We start from the raw sequence: 24458 nt of genomic DNA, 5'->3' as shown, positions 1-24458 counted from the left end.
GTCCAGAGGAGGGCCACGAGGATGATCAGGGGGCTAGAGCACCTACAGTATGAAGACAGGCTGAGAAAGTTGGGGCTGTTCAGCCTGGAGAAGGCTCAGTTGCTGAGGTGAAGAGCTCAAGAGAAGATGCCTTCAACATCTGAGTGGGGAGAAGCTCAGCATCCAGGATCTTCAATTCGGAATGGCAAGATCCACCAAAGGAGCCTCAAGTCGTCAACAGGACTTGCCCAGGAGCCAGCAGCTCAGCTGATGCAAGCAACTGACTCACAGGGGGTGGAGCCAGGAGGGACAGCACCAGCCCTGACTGGTTGAAAAGCTGCCCCAGGGAGCACGAGCGACCAGGGCGTTATGTGGCAGTTTTCACAGGGGCAGTGAGTGAGATGGTGTGCCTCATGACCAGGGCCCGGTCTGGGAGTTCTGCTCTGGCTGCCCTGGTGGTGGCCAGCATAGGCACCCAGACAAAGCTGCAGTGCAGAGTTCAGAGTATAGAGTGCCTGCACTGGTCTCTTGAGGAGGGTGCACAATGGACAGGGCTGCACTTGGTGGGCCCTGGTGGAGGTCCTCCTGCAGCAGGTAGCTGACCTGCAGGATGCTGTCAATAGGCTGAAAGATGTCAGGGAAGCTGAAAGGAAGCTGGATCACTTGCCCCAGGCCCAAACTGTGCAGGGGTCTCAAGCGCCCATCGTAGCTCATGGAGGAAAGAAGGAGGCTGTTAACCCAGGAAGCTGTGAACTAGTAACAAAAAAAAAACAAACCAAAAAACAACCAAACAAAAAACCCCCAAAAAACAACAAAAAAAGGAGGAAGAGGACAATTAAAACCAAGGGGCTTCCTCCTAAATCTCATGTCCCCAAACCAGAACTGCTTTGCAGTTCTGCAGGGGGCTAATGAGGAAACCACACACCTCGCCCCATGAACAATTGGCTGATGCACCAGTGAAGAAGATCACTACTCATGCTGCCAGGAAATAGTGGTGGATCATAGTAGTAGGGGACGCTACATTGAAAGGCACAGAAGCATCCATCTGTCAGCCTGACCCAGGCTCAAGAGAGGTGTGTTGCCCACCAGGGGCTTGGATCAGGGATGGTGCAGAGAGGCTGCCTGGTCTAGTAAGTCCCACTATTACCCACTTCTAGTCATCCATATGGGTGCTAGTGATATAGATAGCAGTAGCCTGGAGAACATTAAGAAGGATTGTAGAACAGTCCTCTGTAGAGCTCTGGGAGAGGTGGTTAGGGGCTCTGGCACTCAGATAGTCTTTTCATCAATTCTCCAGAATAAAGGGGAGGACCATAAAAAGGCTAGGTATATTTAACAGGTTATTAAATGGTTAGAACAGTGGTGCCAGAGTCAGGGGTTTGAGTATTTAGAACATGGGACTCGGTTTGGGAGGTAAGGTCTACTGGAGGCTGGTGGAGCTGGTCTGACAGCAAAGGAGAAGAGCCTTTGTCATAGGAGGCTTGCCAGGCTGGTCAAGAAAGCTTTAAACTAGATGTGTTGAGGGAGGGGGAGCATCATTCCATCCCAACACATCCAGTCAGTTGCCAGGACCTATAAGAAATGGTCAGAATGACATAGAGAGATGAAGTGCTCTATAGACAGATAGGAACAGCCTCATGCTCTCAGGCCCTTGTCATCATGGGGGATTTCAACCACCCAAGCAATGCAGGAGGTTCCTCAGTTGTGTGGAAGACAACTTCCTTATGCCAGTAATAGAGGAGCTGACAAGGAGAAGTGCCACGCTTGACCTCCTGCTCACCAAGAGGGAAGGGCTGGTTGGAAATGTGATTCTCCAGGGCAGCCTTCCAACCCTAACTATTCTAAGAGTCTATGAACAGTTCAAACCAAGCATAAACTATTGCAAAAGTAACAAACCCATCTACACTTTGTCTCTCCACATCAACGAAGTGTTTTTGTCAACTACAACACTAATCTCCATCTCTTCATGAACTTCATTACTACAACCACAAGTTTTCAAATGTAACATTACTTTTTGCAAATTATTTATTTAAGACTAGAAACATTCCTCTAGGAAGAGAGTCTCAATCAGGCTTTGAATGGGATGCAAAACTTAAAGTCACCATTATGTAGGGATTTAATAATCCTCATTTACAAGATGATTACAAGATGTTGTTATCTTCTGATTAAGATACCCTTGTGTTTTATTTGCAAAAAAGACATGGCTGCAGCCTCCCCCTGCTGGTTTAGTCATATCTCATTTCAACTTTTACATATGGCACACAGTTGTTATCTAACTGCAACCTCATCTTATAGCAGTTTCAGCGTCTTAGTTTCTAATATGTGTACAAAAAGACTGTGTAGATGGTAGACAAGACAGTTATAGCCACTGGAAAAGAAAGAGCTACAAGGCAAAAGAAATATACTATACATCAACTGCTTTAATTTCAGAAGCCGTTCACAAGGTGGTAGAAAAAAAAAAACAAACAAAAACAAACAAACCACAAAAAACCCAAGCAAACAATCAAACAACAAAAAAAAACCCCACAACCCCCCCCACAAAATCCCACCACAACAACAACAAAACCTGAAACCAAACAACTTGCAATCACTTCTAATTTACTCTTCCATTGTTCCCAGTCAGCTCTAAACCCATTATGTGCAAAGCCCATTTACCATGCATCTAAGATAATAGATACAGGCTATGAAAATTCTTTATTCTACTTGCAGCAGGTTATGCAGGTGCAGCCAAATACCAAGCCTCAGGACAAATTGTACACAAACTTTACAATGTAGAGCTTGAATTTAAAAATGAAACTTAATCTACACAAAACTGGTAAAAATCAAGCACTGATACAAGGGCAAACGTAAAACCCATGTGAAAAGGAGTCCTATCTTCAAGTGCTTTATTCTGTTACACAGTCAAAATGAAGATGTAAGCTTGTGGTTATAGCTTAAGTTACACTCTGTAGATACTATAAACCAATTCAAAAAATTACACATACAGCAACAGATGTCCACTGGTTCATCTGGATTACTTATACAATCCAGCTGGATTGCTGAAAACAAGTCAGGCAAAATTTGAAAGAAAAATCCTTGTGCAACTTTTTTAGACAAACATTTACTGATGGGCACACTGCACCCCAGGTCCATGATGGCTGCTTTCTTCATCAGAACTATCATTATAAGCTTCACGTCTCTGGCCACCACCTGAACCTCTAGTGGTATCAAATTCCTGAAGATCTACCTCTTCTGCATCACCAATTACATTGGGAAATTCTGGTCTAGCTGGCAGAAGATCTTCAAGTTCCTGCCCCAAAAGAATAAGTATATTCAGTACTGCATTTACAACTGCTAAAATAAAGCAACCAGTTTCCCACAACTTCAAAACTTCCCCTCAAAGCAGGTTTGGTTTAGAAGTCTAATAAGTTGATACAAAACCTGGAGGTGCATACTTATTTAAAAGTACCCAAAGTATTCATATCAACTGGAAGACACTACTTAGGGAAAACCCACACCTCCACATATCAGCCAGAGGTACAATCAGGGAATACAGTTAAGTTTTCACAGTGTATCACACAACAGCAAGAAGATTCTTCCTCCTGCCCTCATCTGCTTAACATTTACACAGCTTTTAAACACAGGTTCCATAAATCAGCATTCCAATAGGTACTTTCAAGTTACATGTTGCTGATAAACGATGGTAAAAGAACAACTATACTTGCATCTAAATTTAAGCACTGAAAACAAGCATACCCACACATACTTTGCACACACGGTCAAATAAGACCACTGTATCTGTGCCTGAAAAACTACTTACTGTAAGCTTTTCTGAGCTAATCCAGTTATTTTCAGGAAACTGAACGTCAAATTTAATGTAAAGATTGCCCTTCTCAAAAGGATTACGATACTGTGGCATTCCTTCACCTCTGACTACACGAATACAACCTGCAATTCAAAGAAAAGTAAGCTGGAGAGTGCTCTTCAGAACAATTCTCTCTATACAATTGTCTTAATTTCTCTAGTTTAGGTTCAGTTAACAGGACAAAAAGAATGGGATTAAGTTTTAAAGAATCACAAAAGCATAGTCAAAGTAGTCCTTATCAGGTCAAGTTTACCTGGTTCAATTACTTTTCCAGGAGGATATTTAACAACAATTTGACGTCCATCAAGGTGCTTAAACATGAACTGAAATCCACACAGTGCTTCAACGAGTCCAATCTTGTGTGTCATATGCAAGTCATTCCCATCCCGCTGGAACACCTAAACCACAGAAATCAGGGGATGCATTTTCTAGTACCATAATCATATCTCTGAGACTCATTATTTAGAATTATTTACTCTTAAAACTCAATGCCAGAGAAGCCTCTTTTGTACAAAGTTAACATGATTCTGTTAATTCAAATAGAATAGCATACTTGGAAAGTTTGTGCTTGATCAAAGTGTCATTCAAGATAAGGCAAGCCACACTACATCATATGAGGCTTACCTTATCAAATTAAACAAGGAGGTCAATACAGCAGCAGTACTCTCTCAACCCCAAGATCTTCCATATAAGCAATCTATAAGCAAAACTTAAAAGTTTGACACCACTTGCCCTGCATTGGAGTACAAACACCACATCTTTGTTTCTCAACATTATCAGTTATCATGCATATCTGCTTCAGCTAACTTCATCTACAGCAAGGCTTTGATCAATTAGTACACATCTGCCATAAGTGGTCTTAACACCACTCAGGAGTCTTAATCAGAGTAAATCTGGTAGAAACGTGACTCCTACCTCATCAGAAATTATGAGCACTGAAAGCTTTGCTAAAAGTCAGTCTAGCTTTACTCATTAGGACAAGGAATGGTATTTTTCAGAACTCTTAATACTGTAAAACTAGATGTAGCTTATTAGAAGACTAAACCAGAAGTGGCATCCACTATCTGGAATTTGATGCCATCATGCACCTCTGATTGCTCTGTATGCTTACAGGTGGTTTCTCCCTTATCATAGTCAAAAATCAACTGCAATGCCATATTTCAACCCATATCAGAGAAAAAAGGAAAAGAATGTGTACAGAGCTATGTAAAACTGATAAACATATCAGTCCTTGACACTGCTTTGAAAAGCTTACAAAGTACTTAGCTTTCAGATAACCAACATTATATAGTCAAATTTGAGGTCCTCAAGACAATGAGAAGAGCATGCAGTAAGCTCAGTGCCCTGGACTTCAAGAGAGCAGACTTTGGCCTCTTCAGGAACCTGCTTAGCAAGGTTCCATGGAATATAGCCCTAGAGGGCAGGGGGGCCCAAGACTCTTGGGTTAATATTCAAGGAATACCTACTACAAGCTCAGGAGTGTTGTATCCCAACTAGAAGGAAGTGCAGCAGGAGGGCCTGGAGACCTCCTTGGATGGATAAGGAGCTGCTGAGAAAAATTCACAGGAAAAAAGAGGCTTATAAAGGGTGGAAGCAAGGACAGGTGGCCTGGGAAGAATACAGGGATGTTGTCCAGGAAGTTAAGGATCGGGTTAGGAAAGCTAAGGCCCAATTGGAGCTAAACTTGTCTAGGGATGTTAAAGATGACAGGAAGGGGTTTTATAGGTATGTAGCAGCTAAAAAACAGACTAGGGACAATGTAGGCCGCCTCCGGAAGCTATTAGGAGAACTGGCTACACAGTATTTGGAGAAGGCTGAGGTTCTGAATGACTTCTTTGCCTTGGTCTTCACTGGCAAAGGCTCTGACTGCACCACCCAAGTCTTGGAAGGCAGATGCAGGGACTGTGAAAATCTAGACCTTGGGCCCACTGTACAAGAGGATCAGGTTCGAGACCATCTTAAGAACCTGAACGTACACAAGTCTACGGGCCCTGACGAAATCCATCCGCGGGTCCTGAAGGAGCTCGTGAATGAAGTTGCAAAGCCACTGGCCATCATATTTGAAAAATCATGGCAGTCAGGTGAAGATCCCAACAACTGGAAAAGGGAAATATAACCCCCATTTTCAAGAAGGGGTAAATGAAAGACCCAGGGAATTACAGAGCAGTCAATCTCACCTCTGTGCCTGGCAATAATCTGGGAGCAGATTCTCCTGGAAGGCATGCTAGGGCACATGAAAAACAAGGTGCTTGGTGACAGCCAGCATGGCTCCACTAAGGGGATATCCTGCCTGACTAATTTGGTAGCCTTCTATGATGGGGCTATGGAAATGATGGACGGGGTGGAGCAGTTGATGTAATCTACCCGGACTTGTGCAAAGTGTTTGACACTGACCCACATAGAATCATAGAATAGTTAGGATTGGAAAGGACCTCAAGATCATCTAGTTCCAACCCCCCTGCCATGGGCAGGGACACCTCACACTAAACCATATCCATACCACTCAAGGCTTCAACCAACCAGGTCTTGAACACTGCCAGGGATGGAGCATTCACAACCTCCCTGGGCAACCCATTCCAGTACCTCACCACCCTAACAGTAAAGAATTTCTTCCTTATATCCAGTCTAAACCTCTGCTGTTTAAGTTTCAACCCGTTACCCCTTGTCCTAACACTACAGTCCCTAATGAATAGTGCCTCCCCAGCATCCCTGTAGGCCCCCTTCATAACATCCTTGTCTCTAAATTGAAGAGAGATCAATTTGATAGGTGGACCACTCAGTGGATAAAGAACTGGGTAGATGGCTGCATACAAAGAGTTGTGGTCAACGGATCAATGTCCAGCTGGAAACCAGTAACGAGTGGTGTCCATCAGGGACTGGTGTTGGGACCGGTCTTGTTCAACATCTTTGTCGGTGACATGGACAGTAGGATTGAGTACGCCCCTCAGCAATTTTGCCAATGACACCAAGCTGTGTGGTTCAGTTGATACGCTAGAGGGAAGGAATGCCATTCAGAGGGACCTTGACACGCTTGCGAGGTGGGCTGATGCCAACCTCATGAAGTTTAACCATGCCAAGTGCAAGGTCCTACACCTGGGTGGGAGCAATCCTAGGCACAGGTACAGGTTGGGAAAAAAGGATATTCAGAGCAGCCCTGCGGAGAAGGACTTGGGGGTGTTGGAGGATGAGAAAATGAACATGAGCCAGCAGTGTGCACTCAGAGCCCAGAAAGCCAACCGTATCCTGGGCTGCATCAAAAGAAGCGTGACCAGCAGGTCAAAGGAGGTGATCCTGCTCCTCTACTCTGCTCTCGTCAGACCTCACTTGGAGTACTGTGTGCAGTTCTGGTGTCCTCAACATAAAAAGGACATGGTACTGTTAGAACAAGTCCAGAGGAGGGCCACGAGGATGATCAGGGGACTGGAGCACCTCCCATATGAAGACAGGCTGAGAAAGTTGGGGCTGTTCAGCCTGGAGAAGAGAAGGCTGCATGGAGACCTCATAGCAGCCTTCCAGTATTTGAAGGGGACCTACAGGGTTGCTGGTGAAGGACTGTTCATTAGGGACTGTAGTGATAGGACAAGGGGTAACGGGTTGAAACTTAAACAGCAGAGGTTTAGACTGGATATAAGGAAGAAATTCTTTACTGTTAGGGTGGTGAGGTACTGGAATGGGTTGCCCAAGGAGGTTGTGAATGCTCCATCCCTGGCAGTGTTCAAGGCCAGGTTGGATGAAGCCTTGGGTGATATGGTTTAGTGTGAGGTGTCCCTGCCCATGGCAGGGGGGTTGGAACTAGATGATCTTAAGGTCCTTTCCAACCCTAACTATTCTACAATTCTGTATCCTTATACATGACTGGAATTTATATTTGTACCCAGTGCTATTCTTTGTCATTATAGAATTTCCCAACACCACCGTTCTAGTCAACATTTTTCCAGAGTATAATACAAAAAACAAACAAATACCCACCCCCCAAAAAAAACAAACCCAAAACAAAAGCAAACAAACAAACAAAAAAAAGCAGGCACCTCAACTCTACCCTATGGGAGTCTTAACACAGGAAAAGGTAATTTGCAATACTTAATTCAAAAGTGCTGTGTTTATACTCCAAAATATGTTAGGGCTTATGCTTACTAAACTACTACAAAATAATTATGTTTATTTGTTCAGTTAAGGAAATAAGTAATATCATTATTCCATGATGTATTTCCAGAATCACAGTAGCAGAGACAGAAAGCACCATCTGAGGATTTTAAAAGGAGTTTCCTGCCATGTCATAAGACAAGAGAAGAAAGCAACACTTAGCATTTTGTTAGTGTTGCAAGCAAAGCACATTGAAGTTAACGTCCACTGTATCAGAGTCAGCCTGAGCTGATCAGAGAAAGCTACCTTTTATTAGCATGAGGAAACACTAGAATCTGCATGTCCTCTGGCTACAGACTTGGAAAGTTTTTCTGGCTCACCATGAAAGCCATGTTACTTGCTATAAATCTATTAAAAGCTATTCACCATCTCCCCCAGAGTTGCAACTATATCAATTACTTTAAAGGAACATCCATCTATATTGAGGACTAGGATAAAAGGCTTTTAAAATATAAACTCAAAAGCATTACCTCATTCTCTTTTTCCTGGAGTAAGAGGACAATATCACCTGGTTCCACACCTGGAGCCTGATCTGCTTCTCCACTGAATGTAATTCTTTGCCCATGCTTCATGCCTTTGTCTACATGGACTTCAAGTATTTTTACCTCTTTGACCACCTTCTTCCCTTCACATTTTTTACAGCGGTCTTTTTCATTAATTACTTCACCTAAAGACAGACAAATTTTGAGTTTGGAGATTTCCACATAACTGCATCTGATTCTGAAGAGAGTAGGCTGAGGAATTCATGCAACACAACTAGTGATTCAGATGTTGTTTTACAAATTCCTCACAAGAGGAAAGCTAAGCTCAATTTACCCTGGCTGAGAGAAGAAGGAAAAAAAAAAGGGGGGTGAAAGGGAAGACATACAAAGATACACCAAGTTTGAAAAGCGAGAGTACTTTAGAGAAAGGCAAAATGAGACTGTCTACAACTTCTAGTATTCCTTAAATCTTAATTTGACTCCAGTATCCTCACCACTCAACTTTCTGCTCTTAAAAAACACTTTTCCATTCATTGTTATGCTAGAGGATGACAGCTATAGAAGGATGAAGCCAAAACCAAACTGAAACACCTCCCCTCCCTTAAATCACAATAAATTCCAAACTCTTTCAATGAATTTAGGAAGCTTAGTTCCACTTCTGTTAACAACAGTCAAAAAAGGATTACCAGGTTCTGTTCACTGACAGCCCCATTTTCCAGGATACCACCACCACCACCAAATACTATGGAGATGCAGTCAATAGAACTAGCAAGTCTTGCATACAAAACGGGGGCAAGATATGTGGCCAAATCACAGTTTCATGCAAAAGCAACGTATAAAAGTTTTCCCACGGAAGGGATCTGACATATTATGAAGTTGACTTCTATACTCTTAAACCAAATAGGTTTTCACACCATTTGTTACCTCTAGTAAGACACTTATTTTGTCCAAACTGAAGAATGACTACCAAAATGACTTAAATTCTCTGTTCTATCTCATCTTTATTTTTCAAATAAGCTATTTGCTTTGTACAGAGTAATCAAAATACTAGGCCACATGCACCATACAGTTTCAGTACTTATCCAACACTGCTTTAAGTGCCACAAGCAGGTGCCAGCCTAAACCACCTTTCTGTGAAACAAAGCAATACATTATGACACAGTTGAAACTACTAAATATGTAGGTTAAGTATGTAAACTGAAAACAGGACAGCCAGGGACAACATCATTTATGAAATGTTTTGACTAGTCACAAATCAACTCTAATTTCTAAGTATTGTTAAGAGAAAATCACCCACAAGGTGACATTACTACTCTGCAAACTGCAGAAGATCTAAAAAGGAATTGCAGAGTGCAGATCACGTGCTGAAGTGGTTCCCCCAAACACAACCAATTTAGGAAAAGGTATCTTAATTTGAAGAAGTTAAAATTCAACTTTAAGTTTCCGTTTTAAAGCTTAAACCTGTCCTTGGATGTTAGGAGACTGCAAAAAGATAAAAAGCTTCTAAAACAAAATCTTGGGGTTTACTGTAACAGTAATAGCAACAAGTAATATTCACATCTAAGTGTTTTTAAGCCTTACTGTTCAAGCTTCCAGGCTGCTTTTCAGTATGTAAATTACTGTATATTTTTTCCGTATTTTACTGTATTTTATTACAGTAATTTACTGTAAATTTACATGCTGCTTTTCAGTATTTAAATTTACTGTAAATTTAAATACTGAAAAGCAGTAAATTTACAGTAAAAACTGTAAACTTCGCTGCTATTCCAAGTAAAATGATTTCTTCATGTTGACATCAGACTGAGACCCAACTGATTAGACAGGAGCAACATGGTCCTGGATATATTCCTCCCAAGATTTAATCAGGAGGTTGAATCCAAGTGAATGTATTTAGTAACATAGAATAGCTTGGCCTACCTTCTCCGTTGCAGTCAGAGCATACAGACTGCATCTGCTGAACCATTCCAGGAGCAAGCTGCCTGATCATGATACGTACACCTCTACCCCGGCAAGCATTACATTTCTGAACAGCTCCAGCCTTCCCTCCCTGCCTAGAATAGAAAGCATCAGTTGCATGAAAAGTAACTTCTTTTTTCCTTCCAGAAACATAGGACCAAACACACTCTAAATCAGTAGGTTAACATACCTAATAGCACTGCCAATTATAATTAGGTTCTTTCCTCCCCACTTCCCCCCAGAAAAAGCCCTTGAATAGTTCCAGCTCCATCAACAGTATCATTCAAGATCAACAGTTTTCTGGTTTGAGAGCAGGCTCCAGCGAGTCAAATACCAATACAGATCTGACATAGGAGATGCTTCATTACACTATATGACAAAACAACCAGAGAACTAAAAAATATAAGCAAACTTACCCATTACATGCACTACAAAGGACATTCTTGCTAAGCTGTAGTTTAGTTGTCTTGCCATTATACAGATCTTCTAAAGAGACTCTACAAAATAAAGCATTTCTCCTAGGTTATAATTTAACAACTTGCTTTCCCCATGTAATAAAAATAGTTACCTAGGACAAATTTAAAGAAAAATAGAGCTTCATAGAAAGACTGTATCTGCTATTAAAATAAAAGATTTTAAAGCACCATTTTAGCTTTCACAAGGAGCCATTAAAAACCTTTTCTATACATATGAATATACACATGCAATCCTGAACAGTTTCAGAAGAAACCAGACAGGATTGCTTGTGCTTCTCAATAGAATGCCAGCTGATCTAGCATTTTTTGGGTTTATCAGTCATAGGCAACTTGTTTGTTTATTCTACCAGGCAGGTGAGAAAACCACCCCTCTAAGACAGTCCTGACAATATTTTTAGCATGCATACATAAGAATGCATTCAAAAGACTTATCAGGCTTTCCACATGAGATAGTCTAGTGGGGAAGGCTTAGCATGTCCACAAGGCCATTCAATTCTTTAGATCTGTTCATGTTTTAACTTTTTTTACAAGCTCTTGAATACACTATTAAACTCCAATAATATTCATATATTGACAGAAATGTATGAGTTTATGAACCCATTCAGTATTTCTCCTAAAAGGGTTTGTTAGTGGATAGAAATTTCAACTCCATGTATTGAGAAAAGGTTGCCTGGCATCAGTGTTTACGAACAACAACAAAACCAAAGCTAATTAATAATAGAGCATGCAGTACTAGCTACTAAGCTAAGCAAGCATGTAAATGTTAACAGACTTTATCAAGCATGGCTTGCCAACCACAGGAAAGATAAAGCTTAATTCAGAAAGAACTTAGAAAGGACCAGATCAGTAGGCAAAAAAGCCAACCATGACTGTAAGCAGAGAGCTACAAAAACCAATTAGATGCGATATTCAAGCATGGCATTAAAAAAAAATACCACCCCAAAAAAAACCAAAAAAACACCCCAAAAAACTAGCAACAAAACACCCAGACCAAACCCACCACACATGCTTTTCCATTAACTATGCAGTTACACTTCAGTTCCAGATGGTATTATGCTATAAATGCAAGTCTTTCCAGAGCCTTAGTACCTCTGCTTTCTTAAGAATCCAGCTCATGAGTAATACTTGATTGCTGAATACTTTTTCAGATTAGGGTTTCTGAACATAATTAAGGAGCAAAACCAAGAAAATAATGCTAATAAAGTATATACAGACTAATAACCAGGCAGAGTATTAGGTGTTCCGTAAGGGTAAGTAATTTAAGTTACTCAAGATGACTGCCTTCTGGGCTACAAACAACATGCAGGTCTGAAAAGTAGGTGTAGACCACAGAATATCTGAACTGAAAACCATATAAGGAATATAATTAGCAGAGTCAAGTACTGATCAGGAAAGTCTGAAATTACAAATTCAAGTATCAAGATACTCACTTGAGTGGATGCATCATATCTTCTCCTCTTCTTCTACCATTATGACTTCTACTCTGACCACCCATGAAATTGAACAATCCACCACCAAAGATATGGGAGAAAATATCATCCATTCCACTGCTTCCACCACTACCTTCTCGAAGGCCCTGTTCTCCATATCTGTCATATAGCTCACGTTTCTCTGGATTTGACAATACTTCATAGGCAAAACTTATTTCTTTGAACTAGAAGAGGAACAGAATCAAAACAGTGCATGATAATTTAGAACTTCAAGGGAGCATTTTACTACTGGCTCCTACCCAGCACAAACACTCAATTAGGAAGGTACACAACAGAACAGTTTCCTACCTTAATTCTAATATGTGAGACTTAAAAGCCAGACTTGGGCTTATTGTGTTACCTCTTATCGTAAAATAAGACATTTTATGGCAAAATTTAATTGACTTTGCTTCTTTATGGCAGACTGCACAAGACGGTTTTCTTACAAAGAACAAAGAGAAAATCCAACCAAAGAGCCCCAATTACACAACACTGCAGCAGCCAACAGGGAAGGAAAACCTAGTTACACACTAATGGCAAAGACTTCAAGATGTTAGGCTGTTAAAATACACTAACAGTTGTGCAACCTACTAAAATGCATATATTCATGTGTTTGTCCTCAAACCAAATGAGTACCTTTTCACAGTCATCTCTGCTCACCTCTAAGCAACCATTAGACATCAGTTCTGTTAGAGATTCAGCTGAATCAACTTAATTGATATTTTTTAATTGCTATTAGCATAACAAATCTAATTTAACCTCCCCACATATCTGTTCTATGCTGCAGCAGTTTCAAGAACCTCAGCATGTCCATTCTTCCATGCTGGAAAATTTACTATCTTTTCCAAATACCTATTTAGATACCAATGCCAGCTGACATCATCTCAACAGATGAAGACAGGCAGTTTTCCCTCAGCAACCAATTTGACTCGGCAAACTGCTGCATTTTTTCACAAGGTATGCTAGTAGATTTTGAGGTTGGGAAGAAGTAGACAAGACCGGGTTCCCTCTCACAGTTATTTTTTAACAACTTGTAACACCACCTGTATTTGGTTCCTTAGATGCTATTTGTAATAGCAAATGTAAAAAAGAGAGTCTTACTTTGTCTCCTGCATTTGGATTCTTATCAGGGTGGTATTCCTTGGCCAGCTTTCTATATGCCTAGTTGAAAGAGGTATGAAATTAGTTTAAATATTGATTAATCAGTACTTTTCTGAGAAAGTCAAGTTGCATCTTCAGGAACAAAGAAAATACTAATAGAGCAAAGTGAGAAAATTAGTATTTTGAAATCATTCATACAGTGAAATGTTGACATACATAAAAAAATTCCGACATTGATATAAACTAACTGCACCTGCATTTAAACACAACTATAGAACAATAGCTAGTAGTTTTCCTGCTTATCTTCATTAACTTACAGGAAGAATCACATTAGACTTTCATGAAAATGACTTACTGTACAGAAGCTACTCAAAACCTACAATACAGTTTAAAGTTTCAACTCATTTGTCTTTCACCTCAATCATAGCAACACATTAATAACAAAATGTCTGCCTCAGCTCCTCATTCAACTCTATCAGTCAATCCTCACAACACACATTTTATTCTTCCTTACATATCAATAATGGAAAATATATTCTCAGTCTGAACTAAGTATATGAGTTACATGTGCAGAAGTGTACAGATCATTGCTTTTATTTAACTTCATTGTTGTAAAACAGTAGGAGGAATTACAGTCCAGTCTCCAGAAGAGATTTTTTCAGAATGCTTTTTTTGACCAGTACTTTGACTCTCAGGACCATCACTTTCTCCACAGCAGTACTTCATCCATTTTGCTTATATTTTAGAGGATCAAAGCAAGTAACAGGACACACAGAGGCTTTTCCTACACTTTGAGTTTATGACAGTAAAGACCTCAGCTCTCCCCCCCCCACTCCACCTCAACACCACCAGTAACAATCTAGGGACAGATAATAAATTACATGGTATACAGTCTAGTTTTTAAATGATACATATTAAAAAAGCTACATTGATGAAACTGCAAACAACTGAAACTGGTTCTTAGAGTGGATTTTTCAAAAACTCTATTTCTGTAGAACTGAGCATCTAAACCAACTCTTTAGAACTACAACATTGAGAGAGTTTTAGACACAAAGTTTTACAGAGATCATAACTTATCATTCTGTACTGGAACAAGATTCCTTTTTTGTATTTGCAGTTACTTCTCTTTATTAATCAACTTGAAATACTCTGTACTTCTGCATGCAATCAAGAAATAATGTTTGATAAGGAACTAATAAAACCCCCAGAACATTACTAATACAAGCCAAGTATTTTAAACCACAGTAAGTGGAAAGAACAAAAATCATAGATCTTATTAGGACAAATTACCTGTCAGTAACAAAGCATAGTCTTCCACAAATGTACATACTCTGTAATAAAAAAGTATTTTCCCCACACACTGTTTTCTGTGTAAGAAAACAAATAGAAAACCTCCACCAAACCCTGAAAATTAAAGTGAAAACCTACACAACGTTATCAGTTAAAGAAGAGCTTGCATGCTAATTTTTAAAGAGCAAGCACTCACATCTTTGCTGATAACAGCATGCCAGTTCAGATAAATTCTTAAGACTACCCATGGGCCAAAAGGAAGCTACCACTATTTATTTAATCAGAAACAGATCCAGAACCAAGGTCTACACTGGCACAGTATTACAACTTCAATAAAAGTTAAAACTCACTAATTTGTCTCAGCCCCTTTTGACTGACCCATTACTAGTTTTCACTTTTCTATACTGTTATATAGATTAAAATATCAGATTAATAAAGCATCCATGTGACCTCCCGGTGACAATAAGATATACAAACTTCTTGGTGTTGGAAACTTTACATTCCCTGGTACATCTAATTGATAGCAAGTATTGAGCAGCACAAGCTATCCAAGCAGAAAACTGCTGTCAGTTTTTGATTCTTACAGTACACGGATACCTTTAAGAAAATTCAGTAAGGAAAGAAAAAAAATGTTCTACTTGATTGGATTTGTTATACAGCACCACCCTCTTACCAAAAGGCCTTCCACCTCTAACACTATTTCAACACTGCCATTGCCTGTACGAATTAGGTTGTCACATGCATGACAGTTAATACCAGCACCACCCACCAGCAGAAACAGGTCACTGCTAGTAAACTGCCTAGTTAATTCTCCTCCCTTACGTGTAAATGGCCATCAAGTCCTTCCAGAAAAAAAAGTGGTTTCTACACTACAGAAATGAATGGACGCACTGAATTAAAATTCTGATAACCCAGCTCCAAGTCTGCACCTCGCGGAAGGGACGCGGCGCTGCGAGGACGAGGCGAGCAACCGCCAGCGGCACCGGGCCAGGAACACAGGCAGCACGAGCGGGCCCCGCTGCACCCTCCTCCCGCCGATCCTCTCTCCTCTGGGCCCTAGCCATAGCCTACTCTGCTACGAGAGCGCTTCCCACCCGCCAAGTCCCCGCGGCCACGCAGTGTGGCCTACCTCCGTAGAATGCGGCGGCTCCGAACGCTTTCCCCTGGCGGCGCACCCCTGTAGGCCTCAGCCAGGCAGGTTAACGCTTTCAGGCTACTCTCCCCGCGCTGGCCTCGCTCCGCGCAACAGCCCCGGGACTACGCACCTCAGCCGCCCCGCGGGACCCTGCCCGGCGACAAGTCCCTCCTCCCTACAGCGCTAGCACTCACTCTGCCTGGGCGCCGACACCATCACTCGCGGACACTCGCGGACGCACACAACCCCCCACCAAACCCCCCACCTTCTTGAGCTCGTTGTCGGAGGCCAGGGGTAGCACACCCAGGATGTCATAAAGCTTCGTGTCAGCTACTTTCGCCATAGCAGCAGCAGACGGAGACGAGCCAGGAAACAGGGAGAGCGAGACCCAGAGCAGGATGAAAGCCGCTACAACGTCACACGCAAGCGCCTCACGTCACCACACCGCGATAGAAGAGGAACCCGCCCATCCTCTTCATTCTTAGTCGGTGCGGCACCACTTCCTGGGCCCAGTTTGGGTACCTGACCTAATTCCGGCACGGCGTAGTAGAGGATACTCAGGGGTTCCGGGGGTTTGTGTTGTGATTCAGAGAAAACTTCAGGAACAAACTTATCAACAAACTTTTCAAGCTGACAAGCAAGTATTCTTTATTGCGGCGCCGGGAGACACGGGAGATAGCTCCCCCTAACGTGTATCCCTGTGTTGCTCCACAAGCCATCCTTATATAGTCCCTGGGCATACATACATATTCATGAGGCTACGTATGGATGACATTATTTTCCAGAACGTTCTCCTCATGCGTACAAAATTATAATAGTGGGCTTTGGGGGTTGTTTACTTCTTCCAACAATCTTCCTAACTTCTGGCAGCCTTTAAAGCACACATGCTTATACCAGCTTAATTGGTTTGTTAACACCACAGACCTAACAATCCTCCTGTCCTACTTATCAGTTAGTTTAAATGCAGCCCATCCTGGACACCTGCTATTCCCAGATACTTCTTATCCTTGCATCCTGTTCTTCTAGCCTGTTTTTCTTACATTCATTTTGTACTAAGGTCATAGGGCCTAAAACTACGACAACTATGTGAAATACGAATTCATTTCTCTAAACAAGATAACAAGGTTTTATTAAGGGACAAAGTCAATAAAGCAAAAGCAAACAGCGCTGGGCGCATGACCATAGCCAGAGGTGCAAATGATTAGTATTTGTTACAGGTTTATATACTTTCACAATTCCATTAGTCACATACATATTCATAATCCCTGCATATAGGCAGGGAAAATTATCATTAAGTCCAGTAATTTATTATCAGAAGTCTCCTCCTCTTGGTGTCTGCGCACTGCTCTTCAATGATTGTGGGCAGAGGTCTTGAGGATGAAGTAAGCAGTCTTCCTCATGTGAGTAGGGGTCTTCAAGATGAAGTAAGCAGTCTTCCTCACAGTGTACTTTTCACCTTTGGCCCAGTTGGATGCCCCAGTAATCACACAACCAGCAAAAACCAGCTATAGCTGTAATTATTCTGATAACTAGCAAAGATTTAAATCAGTGTGACCTTCCTGCAAAATTTATAGCAGGACAGGCAGACAAGGAGTATCCCAAGCTAGCAGATGTTTGGGAGGCTCTGTCTCTGAAATAACTGATAAGTAGAAGGATGGTGTGAAATAACTCCTTCATGTTTAGAGGGGTCACTAAATCTTGTTATTTCACCACAGACTTACAACACAAACGTTGTTCTTTAAAACTAAAGATACTTTAGAGGACTAGTGTGAAACAGTTAACTCACATTTAGTGGGGCCACTAAATTCCACAGGCTAACAACATAAACATTGTTCTCTTTCTACAGCCTAAGTTAAGCTAAAAAGTACTTTAACTCTATATTTTACAGGCACTAGCTTTTCTTCTATCAAGCATGAAACCCCCCCCCTTTCTTTTTTTTACCTTTACAGATTCTTCTACTATACGACTCCGTTTTGCTCATCTTGTGTCTTTATCGAGCTTTGTTTTTGTTACTATAAACTTGTATAGTTATATCCACATAACCACATCTATGATAACTGCGAAAGCCAATACATTTATGTGTTTATCACAACTATAATCATTTATCTTTGTTGTGGTTTAAACCAAGTCCACACACAGCTCGTTCACTCACTCGCCCCCCTTGCTCCCCCAACTCCCAGAGAGTTAGGAAGGAGTATCCAAAGAATGTGGCCCCCATGGATTGAGATAAGAACAGTTTAATTGCTAAGGTATAACACAAATCACTCCTGCTACTACTACTACAAATAATAAATGCTAAAGCAAACAACAATCGAAGAGAATACAACACCTCACCAGCCACCGACCCATAACTCACTCCCCCCTCCCCGGCCGAGCACCGCATGCTGCCTCCTCCATTTCCCCCCAACGCTCCACCCCTTCCAGCTCACTCCCAGTTGCATCCTGGGTATGACATGCTATGGTATGGAATACCTCATTGGCTAGCCTGGGTCAGGTGTCCTGTCTCTCCTTCCTCCCGGCCTCCCCTCCTCCACGGCAGAGCACGCGCTCAGAAAAGGCCCTGAACAAAAACACCCGAGCAGTACCTCAAAATATGCTTGCTATCAAGCAACTGTTCCCAGCCCAGAAGTCAAAACACAATACTGCCCCAGCTACAAGAAGGAGAAAAATGACTGCTACTGCTGAACCCATGACAATCTTATACAGGAATTCTCAGTATGTTCTCTAGCTGTACTCTGTTGGTTTTTTTTTCTGTGTATCATGTACCTCAGTAATTTTCCATTGCTACTATTACAAAGCCATCAAACTTAACATTGCTTAAAACTGATTCTAAAGGTTTATATATCCCATTTTGTAGTTTTGTGCCCCCCCATGTCTCAAATCCCCCCTTTTTCTGTCTTTTTGCAAATTCTTTTGCAACATTTTATATATTACTAATACAGGGGGATTTAGACAATGTACAGGGGGGTAGTACAGGAGCGGGGTCCAATTAATGCACAAGGGGCTTGGTATAAGAAAAGCTAGTGCCTGAAAAACATAGAGTTATGTTGTGATTCTGTGGAAATTGGTGGCCCCACTAAACATGAGTTAATTGTTTCACACTAACCTTCAAAAGTATCTTTAGCTTTAAAGAACAATGTCTGTGTTGTAAGTCTGTGTTGAGATAACAGGACTTAGTGACTCCAATAAACATGAATTACTTCACACCATCTTTCAACTTATCAGTTAGTTTGTTACTTTAGAAACAGAGCCTCCCAAACATCTGCTAGCTTGGGATACACCTTGTTTGCCAGTCCCGCAATAAATTTTGCAGGAAGGTCACACTGTCTTAAATCCTTGCTAGTTAATCAAAAGAAATACAGATATAGCTGGTTTCAGCTAACTGTGTGATTACTGGGGCGTCCAACTGTGCCAAAGGTGAAAAGTACGCTGTGAGGAAGACTGCTTACTTCATCTTGAAAACCCCTGACCACAAGAGGAAGACTCATTTACTTCATCCTGAGACCCTCGCCCATGGCTGGGGGGGGAGGGGGGGCACTGCGCAGGTGCAAAGGACCTTCTGGCTCATTATAATACGAAGCGGGGATAGATAATATATGTGTATAGGAGTATCAACTAACCTAATGCATCTGTATACCTTAAGAGAATAAATGTAAAGGGAAAACAACCCTGTGGTGTGCATACTTTGGAGGAGCTATCCCCATGCATCTCAGCGCTGAATAAAAGCATACCTCCTTTACAACTTTAATGAGTTGTGGAGTCCATCCATGCATCAATTCGGAGAGCCAGGCAGGAGACCTCTGTCCTGCTGCAGGATCAGCTCAGGGGCCGACATCCTAGGTGCCCTGGCTGCTTGCCTGGCGGAGCTCCACTTCTCATCTGCTCACTGTGGGGACAGACAACAACCTGTGCCAGCTGTGGAGAAACTATATGCTTGGACTTTAGGTAATTTAGGGAGCCTATAAGGCGTATGCATGGCCCAGGGCTGCTGGTAAGGCGCGCAGAGACGTCTGGCGCACAGTGAAGTTCCCCTTGGCAGGTAGGGCCTGCAAACAAGGGGCTCATCCACTTATAGAGTGGCTGCTAGCGATCCTGAGAGTGGATTTTCGGAGTGGATCCTGAGTCTGGGTTTTCGCTGCATCCCAAGTTTTGAGAGCCAGGACGGACCTGCTAAGGGAAGCAGGTGAAGGTTAGGTGAACCCACGAGGTTTCCGCTGCATCTCAAATTCTGAGAACCAAGATGGACCTGCTATCCTAAGAAGCAGGAGAAGTGTTGGCGGAACCATAGTGTGAGTGTGTGGGATTCCATGTATAAGTGTTTGTGTTTCTGTGTGAGTGAGACATAGCATAGCTACAAAGCAAGTGTGGAGTCCCAATCCACGGTTTCGTGTCTCCACGAGGAGAGCGGCCAGAGATGGACGAAGCATCTATGATTTTTGGTCCTGTGTGTCCTGTCTGTTTGAGCAAGGGGGGGGCTGGCTGCCTCTCCCTCTGTCCTTCCTGTGTAAGCCTGTGTGTCTTGTCTGTGTAAGCAGCTTAGTAAAGTGGGGGGTCCAGCTGCCCCTCCCACTATGTTTTTCTGTTCTGTGTATCTTCTTGTCTGTGTACAATCATTAAGTAGCTCAGAAAGTCCCTGTGTGCCTTGTGGGAGTGTAACTGTATGTGACAGGTAGCGTTTCACGTGGATATTGTAGCAGTGCTCTCGGTGCAGGTTCCACTTTTACAGCCACTCAGGGTGCCAGTGGGGCAGATATTGCTCGGGGTGTCTTACGAAACATTGGCGGGTGGGAAATTATAATTACCCAATTGGTTATTCTCTGAGACCAGAAATAAAAGGATTATTTTGTGGAAAAAGCCACAAAAGTTCCGGAGGGCTTCTGGGAGGTTAGAAAGGAAAACTGGGAAAGGGTTTGTAAAAAGTATCAAAGAAAATTTGAAGAGACGTGGTTACAAAGGAAATTTCGCTGGAACCAAAGCTATGATCTAACAACAGGGGAGCTGATCTGCAGAACACAGAAATATTATTTTACTGAACCCCTTAAGAATATCATACATCTTGTGTGTAGGTGCTCTCATATTTTCATAAGTGCATTTGCAGAGCACTGGGAAAGAGAAGCTATAGAGATTTGTAAAAGATTGGCTGAAATGGGAGCCGGTCAAAGCAAGGGAATTTTGAAGAAAAGCCCATTGGGTTACGTTTTGGCACATTGGAAAGAACTGAGAGGGTCTTCTGGGCCCTCTGTAAACAAGAAAACGTTGGTAAAATATTGTAACCAATGGTGACCTTTATATACTTTGGAAGATCAGGAGAAATGGCCTAAAAAGGGAATTCTGAATTATAATACATTGTTACAAGTAATGTTGGTTTTGAAGTGAAATAATGTATGCAGAAACCACCTGGAGTGACAAACTAAATGCAAAATTAATATAGCTCTGCTAGATCCCATATTTTTTGCTTTGGAAAAGGACAGGGGAAATCTGAAAATTAAAAGTGAAAACCAAAGGGAAAGGAGGGGAGCTCAAGCAGCTCCTGTGTTTGAACATGGGATAGGAGCTCGGGCAGACAAACAAGTGGGAACAGACATGTTGACAGATGGGACTGAGGGGTTGTTGGATAAATGTGGACAGGAGTAAAAGAGGAAACATGGAAAGCGTATAAGAATCGTGAACAGATAAAAAAGAAAAAGCTGAGTCATGCTATAGCCACGGCTGCGCTGGTTGCTTTGAAACTGGTGGAGGAGGAATATCGAGCAGAGGTGGGGGAGTGGGCTCTTCTTTTGTGAAACTGGATCGGTGTGTGTGCTGTGGGGAGTCTGAATGCTGGAAGTGAGACTGCCCTGGGGAGGAGTTGCGTGGGGTGGCTCTGGTGACTGAATTGGAATTAGACTGCTACAAGCTCAGGAGTGTTGCATCCTAACTAGAAGGAAGTGCAGCAGGAGGGCCAGGAGACCTCCTTGGATGGATAAGGAGCTGCTGAGAAAAATTCACAGGAAAAAAGAGGCTTATAAAGGGTGGAAGCAAGGACAGGTGGCCTGGGATGAATACAGGGATGTTGTCCAGGAAGTTAAGGATCGGGTTAGGAAAGCTAAGGCCCAATTGGAGCTAAACTTGTCTAGGGATGTTAAAGATGACAGGAAGGGGTTTTATAGGTATGTAGCAGCTAAAAAACAGACTAGGGACAACGTAGGCCCCTCCGGAAGCTTTCGGGTGAACTGGCTACACAGGACTTGGAGAAGGCTGAGGTTCTGAATGACTTCTTTGCCTCAGTCTTCACTGGCAAAGGCTCTGACCACAGCACCCGAGTCTTGGAAGGCGGACGCAGGAACTGTGAAAACCTAGACCTTGGGCCCACTGTACGAGAGGATCTTATTCGAGACCATCTTAAGAACCTGAACGTACACAAGTCCATGGGACCTGATGAAATCCATCCGCGGGTCCTGAAGGAGCTGGCAAATGAAGTTGCAAAGCCACTGGCCATCATATTTGAAAAATCATGGCAGACAGGTGAAGTTCCTGATGACTGGAAAAAGGGAAATATAACCCCCATTTTCAAGAAGGGGAAAATGGATGACCCGGAGAATTACAGAGCAGTCAGTCTCACCTCTGTGCCTGGCAAAATCTGGGAGCAGATTCTTTTGGAAGGCATTCTAGGGCACATGAAAAAGAGAAATGTGCTTGGTGACAGCCAGCATGGCTTCACTAGGGGGAAATCCTGCCTGACCAATTTGGTGGCCTTCTATGATGGGGCTACAAAAGTGATGGACAGGGGTGGAGCAGTTGACGTCATCTGCCTGGACTTGTGCAAAGCGATCGACACTGTCCCATATGACATCCTTGTCTCTAAATTGGAGATACATGAATTTGATAGGTGGACCACTCAGTGGATAAAGAACTGGCTGGATGGTCGCAGTCAAAGAGTTGTGGTCAACGGTTCAATATCCAGCTGGACACAAGTAACGAGTGGTGTCCCTCAGGGATTGGTGTTGGGACCGATTGTCATGGGTTCAGCCGTGGCAGTCATTTTTCTCCTTCTTGTAGCTGGTGCAGTGCTGTGTTTTGACTTCTGGGCTGGGAATAGTTGCTTGATAGTGAGCATGTTTTGAGGGTGTTTTTGTTCAGGGCCTTTTCTGAGCTCATGCTCCAGCCAGGTGGAGGAGGGGAGGCCGGGAGGAAGGAAAGACAGGACACCTGACCCAGGCTAGCCAATGAGGTATTCCATACCATAGCATGTGATGCCCAGGATGCATACTGGGAGAAAGAACAGGAGGGGTGGAGCGTTGGAGGAAAATGGAGGAGGGAGCACACGGTGCTCAGCCAGGCAGGGTGGAGTGAGTTATGGGTCGGTGGCTGGTGGGGTGTTGTATTCTTTTCACTTGTTATTGGCTTTATCATTATTATTTGTAGTGGTAATGGCAGTAGTGATTTTGTGTTATGCCTTAGCTATTAAACCGTTCTTATCTCAATCCGTGGGGGCTACATTCTTTGGATTTTCCTTCCTAACTCTCCGGGAGTTGGGGGACTTGGTTTAAACCACGACACCGGTCTTGTTTAATATTTTTGTCGCTGACATGGACAATGGAATTCAGTGCGCCCTCAGCAAGTTTGCCGATGACACCAAGCTGTGTAGTTCGGTTGATACGCTAGAGGGAAGGAATGCCATTCAGAGGGACCCTGACACACTTGTGAGGTGGGCTGATGCCAACCTCATGAAGTTTAACCATGCCAAGTGCAAGGTCCTACACCTGGGTGGGAGCAATCCTAGGCACAGCTACAGGTTGGGCAAAAAGGAAATTCAGGGCAGCCCTGCGGAGAAGGACTTGGGGGTGTTAGTCAATGAGAAAATGAACATGAGCCAGCAGTGTGCATTCACAGCCCAGAAAGCCAACCGTATCCTGGGCTGCATCAGGAGGAGCGTGACCAGCAGGTCAAAGGAGGTGATCCTGCCCCTCTACTCTGCTCTCGTCAGACCTCACTTGGAGTACTGTGTTCAGTTCTGGTGTCCTCAACATAAAAAGGACATGGTGCTGTTAGAACATGTCCAGAGGAGGGCCACAAGGATGATCAGTGGGCTGGAGCTCCTCCCATATGAAGACAGGCTGAGAAAGTTGGGGCTGTTCAGCCTGGAGAAGAGAAGGCTGCATGGAGACCTCATAGCAGCCTTCCAGTATCTGAAGGGGGCCTATAAGGGATGCTGGGGAGGGACTATTCGTTAGGGACTGTAGTGATAGGACAAGGGGTAATGGGTTGAAACTTAAACAGCAGAGGTTTAGACTGGATATAAGGAAGAAATTCTTTACTGTTAGGGTGGTGAGGTACTGGAATGTGTTGCCCAGGGAGGTTGTGAATGCTCCATCCCTGGCAGTGTTCAAGGCCAGGTTGGATGAAGCCTTGGGTGGCATGGTTTAGTGTGAGGTGTCCCTGCCCATGGCAGGGGGGTTTCAACTAGATGATCTTGAGGTCCTTTCCAATCCTAACTATTCTATGATTCTATGGTTCTATGCCAGTAAGAATAAAACAATACCCATTATCTCAAGAAGGGAGACAATGATTAAAACCTGAGATAGTTTAATTAACAAAGGGCTA

At 42.8% G+C, this 24458-nt stretch overlaps 1 protein-coding gene across 1 annotated transcript; it reads right to left on the bottom strand.

Annotated features, from left to right (window-relative positions):
- Positions 1-2654: 2654 nt before the first annotated feature.
- On the bottom strand, positions 2655-16306 carry LOC117438026 (dnaJ homolog subfamily A member 2-like). Its single transcript, XM_034073388.1, has 9 exons — positions 16141-16306; positions 13451-13510; positions 12311-12534; positions 10821-10901; positions 10366-10499; positions 8437-8633; positions 4077-4221; positions 3779-3906; positions 2655-3268 (listed from the first exon to the last, which is right to left on the bottom strand). Exons 1-9 carry the CDS (start codon positions 16216-16218, stop codon positions 3080-3082), a joined length of 1236 nt encoding a protein of 411 aa, XP_033929279.1. The 5' UTR covers positions 16219-16306; the 3' UTR covers positions 2655-3079.
- Positions 16307-24458: the final 8152 nt, after the last annotated feature.

This window comes from Melopsittacus undulatus, chromosome W (genome assembly GCF_012275295.1).
Source record: "Melopsittacus undulatus isolate bMelUnd1 chromosome W, bMelUnd1.mat.Z, whole genome shotgun sequence".
NCBI lineage: Eukaryota > Metazoa > Chordata > Aves > Psittaciformes > Psittaculidae > Melopsittacus > Melopsittacus undulatus.
Note: the sequence above shows the minus strand (reverse complement) of the source record. Positions and strands in the feature narration are given on the sequence as shown.